Here is a 13,873-nt window from a genome sequence, read left to right on the forward strand (position 1 = left end):
TTCATGCAATGTTGTTGTAGCCATGTTCATCCCAGGATTTTAGAGAGACAAGGTGGGTGAGGTAATATCTTATATCGGAATAACTTGTATTACTGAGAGAGACAAGCTTTTGAGACTACACCAGGGGTCGGCTACCTTCTGCACACGGCCCATCAGAGTAAGCTGCGAGACATTTTGTTTACGTTGATCATCTGCAGGCACGGCCCCTCCACAGCCCCCTGTGGCCATGGTTCACCTTTCCCAGGCCATGTGCTGAGGGTTGCCAACCCCTGGCCTACACAAAGCTCAGCTTCAGGTCTGGGAAACATACTTAGTGTCTCTGACTAACAGCAACTGGTCCAATGAAAGCTATCATGTCACTCACCTTGTCTGCTTAATTGAATATAGGCAGTTTTTGGTGTTCCACTGGATGGTGGTGTAATTCAAATATGAAGGCTCAAATGTTTGCCTGTATTTCGCATCTTGGCATACTTTACTGAAAATGCTGTAAACAGTTTGATTCATAATTAGTTGTCAGTCCCACACTGTCTGTAGCTTTAACCTATAATAATTCATATTATTACTAAAACAATACACTATATATTGCAGTAAAATACCGAATGTGGCTTTTAAATATTAAAAATGTCAGTGACATTATAAGCTACAATAAATCAGGGTTTACAAAATCTGAGCTGTCAATTTTTGGCAAATCTTAATCCTCTGTTGACCTAGAAAATAACTAGAGGTTGGATATGCAGTTAATTGCTGTCAAGCCTTAAAATAAAATGAAAGAATGATAGCGCTGAAATTAGCCTACATACCTAGTTTACTTGAATGCCTGGAAGCTTTTGCGGATGGATGGTCAGTGTTCTAGACTTCACAACTACTTGGTGCCAAACTATAACTTTTATTTCTTTGAAGTAAAGGAGGGAATTATGCTTTTCTGTAACTATGAATCAGTTGTTTTCTAGTCATATAGGTTGAAGACTTTGGATTAGCAGATAACTAGTCTGCGTAAATATCTACACACCTCTAAAAAAATCCTTATAAAACTATCTATGGTAAACTTCATAAGATAATGAAAAGGGAAGGGAGTAGGAATTAAAGAAATGATTCACATTCTTATCACATTTTAATATGGTGTTTTAAGAGGTGTTCTAAATAGGGCTGTCAAATGATTAAAAAAATTAATCGCGCTGTTAAACAATAGAATACCATTTATTTAAATATTTTGGATGTTTTCTACGTTTTCAAATATATTGAATTCTGTTACAACAAAATACAAACTATACATTCAATTTATTTTTGAGTACAAATATTTGCACTGTAAACAAAATAAATTGTATTTTTCAATTCTACCATTACAAGTAGTGTAGTACAATCTCTCATCATGAAAGCTGAATTTACAAATGTAGAATTATGTGCAAAAAAACCCCTGCATTCAAAAAATAAAACCATGTAAAACTTTAGAGCCTACAAATCCACTCAGTCCTATTTCTTATTCAGCCAATTGCTCAGACAAACAAGTTTGTTTACATTTGCATGATGTTTACATTTGTGATGCTGTTTACATTTGTGATACTGCTGCTCTCTTCTTTTTTACAATATTACCTGAAAGGGAGAACAGGCTTTCTTATGGCACTGTCATACCCAGTGTCGCAAGATATTTACTTGCCAGATGGGCTAAAGATTCATATGTCCCTTCTTGCTTCAACCACCATTCCAGAGGACATGCATCCATGCTGATGATGGGTTCTGCTTGATAACTATCCAAAACAGTGTGAACCAGTGCATGTTCATTTCATCATCTGAGTCAGATGCCACCAGCAGCAGATTGATTTTCTTTTTTGGTGGTTCAGGTTCTGTAGTTTCTGCATCGGAGTGTTGCTCTTTTAAGACATCTGAAAGCATGCTCCACACCTTGTCCCTCTCAGATTTTGGAAGGTACCTCAGGTTCTTAAACCTTAAGTAGAGTGCTGTAGCTATCTTTAGAAATCTCACGTTGGTACCTTCTTTGCATTTTGTCAAATCTTCAGTGAAAGTATTCTTAAAAATGAACAACATGTGCTGAGTCATCATCTGAGACAGCTATAACATGAAATATATGACAGAATGTGCGTAAAGCAAGAGCCGGAGACATAATTCTCCCCGAAGGAGTTCAGTCACAAATTTAATTCACGTATTACTTTTTAAATGAGCATCATCAGCGTGGAAGCATGTTCTCTGGAATGGTGGCCGAAGCATGAAGGGGCATATGAATATTTAGCATATCTGGCACATAAATACCTTGCAATGCCAGATACAAAAGTGCCATGTGAACGTCTGTTCTCACTTTCAGGTGATGAAATAAGAAGCGGGCAGCATTATCTCCCATAAATGTAAACAAACTTGTTTGTCTTAGCGGTTGGCTGGACAAGAAGTAGGACTGAGTGGACTTGTAGGCGCTAAAGTTTTATGTTTGTTTTTGTTTTTGAGAGCAGTTATGTAACACACAAATTCTACATTTGTAAATTGCACTTTCATGATAAAGATTGCACTCCAGTACTTGTATGAGGTGAACTGAAAAATACTACTTTTATAATTTTTAAAGTGCACATATTTGTAATAAAAAATAAAGTGAGCACTGTACACTTTGTATTCTGTGTAATTGAAGTCAATATATTTTAAAATGTAGAAAAACATCTAAAATATTTAATAAATTTCAGTTGGGATTCTATTGATCATTGTGATAAATTGCAATTAATTTTTTTAATCACAATTAAATTTTTTTAGTTAATCGCATGAGTTAACTGCGATTAATCGACAGCCCTAGTTCTAAACACTCTCCTTCTAACTTGTATTGCTCAACACTATTATAGTCTGATTACTACTACCCCACAAAGTAGTCAAGGTGGACCAGCTGTGACGAACCTCTCCATAAGACGTGGATCCTACTAGATTCAAACGTTCTCTGGGATCAGTGTGTGGATGTCATGGTGAGATACAGCAATCTGTTTGACTACCAGTGTCCTTGTTCCTAAACACCTCTTGTCAATTGTCCTTTCAGGGCACCATTGTTAACTGGTCAGCTACAATTTATGAAGCAGGGGAATAGGGGGATGAAACATCTTTTGCAAAAAGTTTGGTGTGCTGAATCTGCCTGCCCACCTTATAAATAATTTGTGTACTCTTATGCTGTGGTGAGGCTGAGGCTGGTCACACCTCTGTTGTAGTATCTGGGAAGTTCCAACCAATGGAACTATCTTGGGTGTTCTGTATGCTTTGCAAACAGGATTGATTGGATGTCGAACTTTTTTCCCCCCGGACTGAGATTGCAGGAGGGAACAAGTGTTCTTCCCTAAAAGTTCTAACCAGTTTCTCAATTAGAGATATCTGATACACTGTGGAAGCGTAAGGCTCTTATCCCCTTTGCAGTTAGTGAAAGTGCGTGAGGAATACTTTGGTTCTTTATTGATGGGGATTTTTAATGCCTCCCCCATGGTAAAGTGAATTGCCAGCTTCTACAGAGAATAACTGGAAATCTTGCCAGTTGCAGCCCAGTCTCAAGTCTTTCTGGGGAAGGTCATCGAGGTGAGAGTTGGAGGCTATCTTCAGGAGCACCTGGTGGTCTCTAGTTGTTTGGGGTTCAAACAACAAGACCAGACAAAAGTATGGCAAGGAAATTAGTTTCAGCAGTTTGTCTCCTCAGGGCAGTGCCCAGATTCCATTACTCAGCCTTGAGAAGGGAGTGTATTCTTTCTTATGTCTTGGTGACCCATGTGTGGAAATCATTGCAGCACACTATGTGGAGCTAACCTTGAAAGATACCCAGAAACATTAGCAAATGCAGAATACTGCTGCCCACTTAAGTAGACCTGACTGGCAAGGGTGAATTACACTTGTACTGTCTACCTACTGACAGCTCACTTCTGGAGAAATTCAGGATGCTGGTTTCTGTCTGCAAAGCCCTTAATGGTCTAGGTTCCAGTTAACCTAGGCCATTTCTGCCATGCCACCTTCCTTTGAGAGAAACTTTGAGCTTTGTGTATCTTTCAAGCTGGGGAGTATAACAGTCACGCTGGGGGGTCCTTGTTTTTTTCTGTCCCAAATGTATCTTAGTCTGAGTAACTTTAGAGCACACTTTGAAGTAAATTTTTGTTGGGACTTTCCATAAAATGCAATTCTGAGGAGCCTTGTTGTCCAGTGTGTGGTACTTGCAGGAAGGGAAGATTTTGAGGGGGATACTGCATTGTTTGTTCCTGGTTTGTCCTGTACTATTTCAAACCTATGAATAGAGTACCCATATCCTATAGCAACTGTCCACATGATGAATACATAGATAGCCATGGATGGGATTGCTAAAACTAGCTTTCTCAAAACAAATGTTAACACTAAATCTGTGTTGTATTCTTCAGGTTTTTTATAATGAAAGCATAGATTGAGATTTAAAGAAGGAAAACAAAAAAAGGTGCAGAGAGTTAAGCTCTTGAATATGTGAACTGACTTTCCAAAACTGCAAAGTGCCCAGTATCCCCCATTAGTCATTGGATAAGCTGCCAAGTCCTCAGTACTTTAAAAAAAAAAAAAAAAAAAAAGTAACTAGGAGCCTAACTTCAAGCATCTGTTTTCTTAAATTGTCCATTGTGCATTAACAATTCTTAAGACGGGAAGAGCTATCAAGAAGCTTGAAAAGCGTAGAATTGATTGTACCAAAACAATGCAAGTCCTGATGCTCCTGGATGAATATTAGCACTTTTGTGGGTGGGTGGATGCAGTGTAATCTTCTTGTGAGAGACCTTCCTTATTCATTTGGGCAGTGGGATAGGAAGAAAAACACTTCTGCTGTGGAGGAAATTGGCTGCTTCATATTGCTGTGGTCAGAGTTTGACAACTCACAATTCATTCTTCCCTATTTGACATCTGAAGCAGGTATTGAGATGTAAAGTTTGCCCTTCAGTAGCAAGGGATGAATTGCAAGAGTGTACACTAAAGTGCTGAATTTGTACATTCAAATCTAATCGGGTAGCACGTAGGAGAGGGAAGAATATAAAACACTCTACAGAGAGAAAGGAATGTGTGGAAATGTCATTGTGGATATATTATGTAATCAACTTTGATTATTTTCAAAAAAAAAAAAAGAAAAGGAGTACTTGTGGCACCTTAGAGACTAACCAATTTATTTGAGCATAAGCTTTCGTGAGCTACAGCTCACTTCATCAGATGCATGCCAGTGAAGTGAGCTGTAGCTCACAAAAGCTTAAGCTCAAATAAATTAGTTTCTAAGGTGCCACAAGTACTCCTTTTCTTTTTGCCGATACAAAATACTAACATGGCTGCTACTCTGAAACCTTTGATTATTGTGGAATTTTTAAAAAATTGAATCCTCAGACTGAGACTTTATGCCAGGGTGGATTTGATTTAATTTAATGGGGGGAGGGATAGCTCAGTGGTTTGAGCATTGGTGTGCTAAACCCAGGGTTGTGAGTTCAATCCTTGAGGGGGCCATTTAGGGATCTGGGGCAAAAATTGGGGATTAGTCCTGCTTTGAGCAGGGGGTTGGACTAGATGACCTCCTGAGGTCCCTTCCAACCCTGATATTCTATGATTCTGTGAAATCATGATTTAAATCACTAGTCAGGAAGACTCAATTTAATCATGGATTTCTACATAAAAGTGCATTCTTGTTGGTTATTATAACCTTAATCCATATTCTTCACAACTCAGATAGATGTAGATTTCATTTTTAGAAGGTACACATTATACATTTTTAAAGTGATTTATTTTGAAAACTTTTCAGACTAGTTTTACAGCTATATCGGAAAATGAATAATTGTTTGGTTATTTCATTTACTGAAGGTAATTGAAGCAGATATTTATGAAGTCATTGGGAGGTGAACTATCTCCAGTTCAACATGTTAATTATTAATATTTGGAGGATTTTCTTGCCATGTTGTAGTAGGAGGAGAACATCACCAGACAGACATTTAATTTGTTTTATTTAACTAAAACAACAACGTTGTATATTCTGGATTTTTTTCTTCAACAGCAAACATACAATATTTTAACAAAACAAGCATATGAATTTTTGAATTTAGTTAAACATTCAAGTTTTTTAAAATCAGGTTTGTTTTTGTTAAAATTGTTTTTAACTAAAATAGTTAAATGAAATATTAAAAAAAACAACAACAACAACCCAACTATGTCAGCCAGGTCAACTTAAAATATTTGCTTCTGCAGCTAACTCATTTGTCTTCACCTTCATTTTCCTGTTTGTTCATAATCTGGAAAAGAAAAAGAAGCTTTCTTGCTTTGTCAGGTCCCAAACAGTTTCTCAATTTGGAATGAATTAGTCCAAAGGAAGAAAATATTCTTTGTACGCTGCAGAAGAAGCTACTGCTGTTAAAAGTGAGATTATCACTTCAACAGTCTCTGAATCCAAGTGCTTAAGTGACTTCCACCAGTTCACTGGTGTGACTTTCTTTAAAACATCATCAGCAAACATATATTTCTTGAATGGTTCACCCTTAGCTCTCTGAAGTTTATTATAGTTGGCATTATGGAGGGATGATTGCTCGATGTCCATGTCGTAGCCAATTCCTCTTCTTCAGCACTTAAGGTTTGACCCTGGTACCGAATATTGAGAATATTTGCAAGAAAATGAGCTGGAGATAGTGCTTGTCCCAAATGAGCTGGAGATAGTGCTTGTCCCACTCTTTTTTTAAATGCTTGTAATTTAACTCTGTCATTGCATATTTCTCTTTAAGATCTCACTCGGTTCCTTCCAAATTTCAACAGCGTCAGAAATAAAACAGCTGTTTCCCTGCAATTTGTTCAAGGCTACAGAAATAGGCTTCAGGGTGCTCAGCATGTGTTCAACCTTTCTCTTAAGCTCCATGTTGAGAACTTCGTCTGTGACAGTGCCATCTATTTTTTGACGATTTTGTTCACAAACTGTCATCAGATTAGGCCAGTTCTTGATCTAGTGCTCAAAACAGTCCACTACTGAGTTCCATCGCACATCTTGTGGGAGAGTTAGCTTGGTTCCTCCCACTTTTTCAGAGCAGCTACTGCAAAGTAGTTGTTACTGAAGTATTTTGCAATTTCAACAACATTAGCCTTTATTTCTGGAACACTGAAGTCTTTGGCTAGGAGGTGCATCAAATGAGCACTGCAACCGTATGTTGTTAGCTTGGGACTCTCTTCTAAATTTCTTCTCATCTTGGATACATTTGCAGCATTGCCTGTCACCAAGCTGCGTACTAGACATTTGATTTTATTTTATCAGTTTGTTATAGCTTTTACTGCTGCTACTTGTAAGTATTCTGCTGTGTGTGCATTTCCTGACGTTATCAGGTGTTTCTGTAAGGAAGACATCCCCTTCTGTTGTCACATAAGCACATACAACAGGATCATTCTGGACCTTGCTGCACCCATCAAGACTCAGATAAACAATTTTACCCTCTAGACCTTTTGCACACTGCTCAGTTTCTTTCATACACTTCATCCAGCAATTTGCCTGTGACGTGTGTGCTCTGTTGGGTGGACTGTATCCTGGTCTTAATGACTGATGAAAAAATTGCCTGGCTTGTTTATGCAACAAACTCTCCTTTCCATATGTTTGAAAACCCACGCTTCATTAACATGGTTCAAGTACCTCTTTTTGTAATCTGCTGGTTCTTATCACAAACTTATCTATGGTTGTTTCTGGATGATGGAGATTTTTTTTTTCTTTTTGCTACAGGTGATAGCCATATATATGTGACATACATGATGTGACAAACACTATCCTTGGCAGATAACTCTGAAACTATAGAAAATGATGGTGAACTTGAAGGTGGATAGTCTTCAGAATCCTGTATGTTGAGGATGGATTCTCCTAAACAAAATAAATCAATGCAGTTATTTAATTATTATTACCATACTGCTCATTTAGTATTACTCATTGCATTCACTGACGCTCAGATCTACTTTAAAGGTGAAATTGTAAAACGATGATCTGCCTATTTCAGCTATTTATTTTTTATCCCAACTGCATCTAAAATGATAGTACCATAGAGTAACAACTATATTTTTTGCTCAAACATGAGAATTCAAGAATGTTCCAGAAGGAAGACAGGCGGTCCTTAGGAAAGAAGTATGAAATAAAAAAGCTTACCAACCTGAAGATCCTGCATGTTCAGATATGTTCCTTTTATCATCTTCAACACAGCTTCCTCCTGAGAGGGAACACTTCTCATGATGTTTCGTTTGGGCAACCTTACATTTCTTTGTTGCACTGTTTGCATTTTGCATGCATGCCTGTCTTACCCACAGGTAGAGGAACTTCATCAAAATATTCCCAAACTGGGTCTCTTTTACGGCCTGTTGCCATTATAGGTTTTCCCTTCTAGTGAGAGAATGATATGGTAGATCTCAAATCAATGAAGGCTACACTCGGAAAGACCTCAAGCCTTCTGGAATACGCTGTTCAAACAGTTTCACTTTTGTTTCTACTGCCTGTCCCTCCCTTCTCACATTTATCTCTAGACAACTTCTCCTTGTCCAGATCTATTCCGCCCCCAACAATCTTCTATTCATTGAACTTTCTGAAACTTTTCACTTTTAGAGAGAGGTAAGGGATTGACTCTGTACATGAATTTGCAGAGGGACAATAGGGTTGAGGTCTGTTATTTCTCACCCCTCTCTCTCTCTCTCTCTTCATTTAAACACTTTTGCTGTTAAGAAGCATGTTATCTCTGGAGACACAAATCCACAGTTTGAGAACTGCAAAACTAAGCATCTCAGATGGTATTTTCTAGACTGAGCACTGAGTCCCATTGGGTAGATGAAAAGATTAACCTAAATCTATACAGAAGCCCCTGGAACCTTATAAGATTGGGGTCCCTATTGGAACTGATTTACAAAGGTTTTCTTAAACATTACATGAATATATTGTCTCATACTATAGAATTCTAATTTATAATCCCTATTCCATGATATCTTTCAGCTATAATGTATCTTAGCTTTAACTATCTTTAGATAGGTTTTTTCCTCAAAAATCATTTTATCAAAAAAAATCCATTTTTTAAAAAATCATTGATTTTTATCCATAGATTCATAGATACTAAGGTCAGAAGGGACCATTATGATCATCTAGTCTGACCTCCTGCACAGCGCAGGCCACAGAATTTCACCCACCCACTCCTGCGAAAAACCTCTCGCCTATGTCTGAGCTATTGAAGTCCTCAAATCGTGGTTTAAAGACTTCAATGAGCAGAGAATCCTCCAGCAAGTGACCCATGCCCTATGCTACAGAGGAAGGTGAAAAACCTCCTGGGCCTCTTCCAATCTGCCCTGGAGGAAAATTCCTTCCTGACCCCAAATATGGCGATCAGCTAAACCCTGAGCATATGGGCAAGATTCGCCAGCCAGATACTACAGAAAATTCTTTCCTGGGTAACTCAGATCCCACCCCAGCTAACATTCCATCACAGGCCATTAGGTGTATTTACCATGAATATTTAATTACCAAAACCATGTTTTCCCATCATACCATCTCCTCCATTAACTTATCAAGATTAATCTTAAAGCCAGATAGATCTTTTGCCCCCACTGCTTCCCTTGGAAGGCTATTCCAAAACTTCGCTCAAACTCCATCCTGCTTTATGCATAAGTATTGCTGCTGTAACCTAGTAAGGGGAGACAGATGGAAAAAGTGGGGTAGCAGTTGGAAGGAACAACTTGAAGATGAAGTTTATTGTGCATGCAACTTTTTTGCAAAGAAGCAAATCTGTATGGATTTAGAAAAACAATAATGGCCTGTGCAGTTGCTTAAAATGGAAAAATGTGATCTACAGCTTGATTGTGTTTAAGTTTTTAAATATCATTGTTCACCATCAGGATGGCTTTCACAATCACAAGTGGCTTTTTCTATGGAGCATACCAATTTTGAATTACATGGAGGAAGGACAACAGGAAAATGTGTATTTTCTGTTTAGCAGCAGAATGCTAAGTCTTATTAGGTATCCATTATCAGTTGCTAGGAGAACAGTTGTATTTTTCTTAATCTCTTTTTAAATGATTGGTTCTCATTGTGTGAATAAATCTAAATCCAACTTAGTATGTGGGTGGGGTAGCTTAAAACTATCCTCTCCAACTTGATTCTGCAGTGGCGCTCTAGGACAACTGGATGCCTTGTGTGGAGCATGTGGAATTGGGCTTTTGCAGTAGAGAAATTCATACTGCTTCTGTAGGTGGTGCAAACTGATCTTCTCCCAGAAGACTACCTGTAACAGTGCTAGTCTGCCTAAGACTTTGTCTACATTACACAGCTTTTAGCGACAGGGCCGTGTCACTAAGAGTCAGGCAATGTAAATGCTGTTTGTCTGCACTTTTGTTGACAAAATACTTCCACCCCCTATGAGCAGGGTTTGTGTTGTCGACAGGAGTGTGCTCCTGCCAACAACGAGCCATTTACACTGCCACTTGCCATGGCAAAACTTTTGTCTTTTGGGGCTGAGGGGCTTTTTTAAGCACCTGAAAGACAAAACTTTTGTCATTCACAATTGGCACTGTAGGCAAAGCCTTGGTTTATGTGTAATTTTTTTGTGCCTGGCATAGGATTGAACAGTAGATGCCTACCTGTGCCACTACCCTTTGTATAGTCCCGAGGAAGGTCTGGGCTTAAGTCTGTGCTCTTATTAGTGAAAGAGCAATGCGTTAGCTGAAAATATTGGAGAAATGATGAATGGCACGTCTCTTCCATAACAACAAAATCTTAGTGATAAAACTAAAGGATATCCATTATAAGAGTTAGACGAGAAGGGCAAGCACAGTGCCTCCATACTGGTTGGGTCAAGTATCGTCCTAACTCTGGCTCAACGCAATCGTTCCATCTCCAGACATTGCAAAAAAAAGGAATTAGTCCCATTCTCTCGAGGTGGCCTCGAGAGAAATAAAGCTCTAGCTACCTTGTAACTGCTCCATATTGAGCCAGTGTCTTTGAAGTCTTCTAAAAGCCAAGCTGCAGCTGATTGGTGCTGGCAAAAAAGGAAAAGAAATTAGGCAACTCATCCTCCCTGAATCAAATTATTAAGCATTTGTATAGCACTCAGTTGTCAAAGCTCTGTACGAACATTAATCCTTTAAATCCCCCTATTTCCCTATGCCAAGTGGAGTACGTCGGTGGCCCTTTTTTTTTTTACATATGAGCAGACTGAAGCAAAGAGGTGGTAAACTGACCATGGCCACGTGTTGAGCCAGGGAATAGAGTTTAGGATTTTTAGCATCTAGTCTTATGTTCAATTTGCAATTCCTTAATACCTCTGAATTTCTGAAGTATGTTAATCTGAAGCTGATGTTCATGTAAGAATTATTCTGATGGATGAACTAACATTTGTAAAGAGAACAAGTATCTGTAATTAGAAGGGAGGGGAACTTGCTTTATAAAGTATTGCTCTCATTAACAAGCTTGACTGAAAAATTGAGACTTTAAAATAACCTCTGAGGCTTTTTACTCATCCTGGACATATTCTCTGTCAGTAGCTGTTGACTCCTTTCTACAGTTTGTGGATTCCATATTAAATTTCACCCTGTAATATGCTGCTCTTTTGTTTGGTTTCTGAGACTGCTCATCCAGCATGCATTATATGGACCCCTTAGCACTTTGTCTTATAAGGAAGTAAACTTTACTTATAATTGAATATAAACCAGAGGCACTTTCTAACCTACTTTTCCTTTAAATGTCATTGTCAGGCTTCAGAAGAGGCCTCCCTGCGCGCTTTGGAGAGTCTAATGACAGAGTTTTTCCACAATTGCACAACCAATGAACGGAAACGTGAGATAGGTAAGTTCAGACAAACTTAAGGAATGGTCCCTTTTACTTCCCTCAACATTTTTTGGGTTAGATATGTAATCTCCAAGCAACAGCAGCAGAAAACTCCATAGTTCGGTTGTCTGCTCAAGGTGGAAATGGTGAGAAGGGAACTTGTTTCCCAGGCTGATGGAAACTTAGCTAGTTGTGAGGGTGGATACCAACTTCTCTGCCTATAAACTGCTGCACTTCATGAAGAGCCTGTGAAGGAGACTGCTGTGTGACAAGTGATAGAGCAAATACATGACACTTTTTCTGTACTATGAGAGGAATGAGAAAGATGTAGGAGAGCAGATCCAAAAGAGGAGGCATACATTACCCACACTGACACATTTGGGGTAGCTACTTGGTAGTGCAGAATGGCAGGTGGAAATATATTTGTGTTCCATACTGGTGGATCTGAGCAGATCCATGCTTATGAAGACCAGTAGAAATAACTTGCATAATATGGCAGCAGGATGGATGAATCAGGCCTGCAATACACTGAAAAATGAGGGGATTACACAGTCTTCTGGTTCCTTTCTGTGAGGACAGGCTATGGATTTATAACCTGGGACTTCAGTAATGTAGCCTGTATTCCCTTCAGGTTCACTATACTTGAAAATATATTCTCAGCATGTAAGCACGCTGTCTTCACCTGAAATTTCACTGTCTGGCCAAAAAGGGTGGTGATGACTCCCCCACCCCCGCACATACCCAGTCATTGGAGGAAAGGAGATCGTTGGCAGACTCTTGGGTTTGATGTACTTGTAGAACACAAACCCATGCAGCTTTTCCCCAAGGCCAAACTTTTACAAAAAGAGAAATTGGATGTGGTCGTCCTAGAAACAGAATCTCTCCGAGCATTTAAGAGAAATTGTAAAAGATGGGGGATTATAATGCTCCACATCAGTGGTATATGCAGCTCTAAGAACAATTAGCATTAAAACAAAGAGAACTTTACTGCAGAATGTCAGTATGAGGGCAATATGTGGTTTACGTGGACACTTTAGTTTTGTGGCAAGCTCAACTGTGAATCTATCCCGGGCTAGCCTGCCACAGACTGTCCGTGTAGGCTGTATGCATTAACAAATTCATCTAGTCCTCTTTGAAATGGGATTAGGTGAAAACTCCTTAAACTGTTAATGCTTGTCAGCAGCGTCCACATGGACAGTCAGTCTGTGGCTGGCAAGTGCAAGATAGATTCATGCCCCAGCTTGCTGCAAACCGTTCCTGTAGACAAACCCTTAAATTCTACCCAGTCCGTTTTCAAGTGAACCAGTATCCCAACTTTTGCAATTTGTTTTTCTTATTTGTTAGAGGCAGAGCTGGTAGCACTGGTTCTCATTACGGTTTGTCTGACACTTCCCAATATAAGGTGCAGTTTTCAGTTGCTCAGAACTTCGCCAAACTTCAGCTATTAAGCTTGAAATTTTGCAAGCTGGGTGTCTGCCTCAGATTTTCTTTTTTGAAAATGTGAGCAAAAAACAGTTCAGCAATATCTGAAAACATGGCAAATACATTGGCTTGGGCATGTTTTTTAAGAAAGTTCATTAGAGATTTTAGCTTGGCAGCTAAATTCAGAAGATTCCTTCTGCATTGATTAGTCAACCCTCGGGCTGAGGAGGACGTTTCCTGCAACTGCTGCTCCTGGGTGCTGTGAGCTGCGAAGGTGCTGGGCACTGGAGTTGAGAGCAGGGAGACACTCGCCTGTAGTCTTAGTGCTCCCCTACTCCTCTCTGCCCCTTCTCCCGACTTCCAGGCAGCATAGTGAAGGAGAAAGCTGTCTGACTACAATGCAGAGGGGACAAGGAGTCTGAGGTGGAGGAAAGGCTGGGAAGAGGGCTTGGGAATATACTGGAACTGGCTGGGCAAGGAAAGGAGACTGGAACAAGGAGTTGGTAGAAGTGGTGCTGGGGCAGGAGGACTTGGACAAGAAGCCAGAAGTGATGGAAAGGAACAGGCTGAAGAACACAGGTAGAAAAATCTGTGCCCCCCCAGAGCACATTCTTCTACAGAACCTGCAACTGAAACCAAGATTCCTGAATCCAAGTGTTGTTGACAGCAAAGGAATTATCTGTAAAG

The 13,873-nt window shown here is 39.4% G+C and overlaps 1 protein-coding gene across 4 annotated transcripts in view; it reads left to right on the top strand.

The window, feature by feature from the left end:
- Positions 1 to 13,873, top strand: part of XPO6 (exportin 6) — a 113,672-nt gene that overhangs the window by 21,690 nt on the left and 78,109 nt on the right. For all 4 annotated transcript variants that reach the window (XM_073362840.1, XM_073362839.1, XM_073362838.1 and 1 more), the window contains exon 2: positions 11,692 to 11,782. In XM_073362840.1, the coding sequence (XP_073218941.1) occupies positions 11,692 to 11,782 (91 nt within the window). The remainder of the gene's footprint in view (positions 1 to 11,691; positions 11,783 to 13,873) is intronic.

The sequence above is a fragment of the Lepidochelys kempii genome, chromosome 10, assembly GCF_965140265.1.
Source record: "Lepidochelys kempii isolate rLepKem1 chromosome 10, rLepKem1.hap2, whole genome shotgun sequence".
In the NCBI taxonomy this organism is placed as follows: domain Eukaryota; kingdom Metazoa; phylum Chordata; order Testudines; family Cheloniidae; genus Lepidochelys; species Lepidochelys kempii.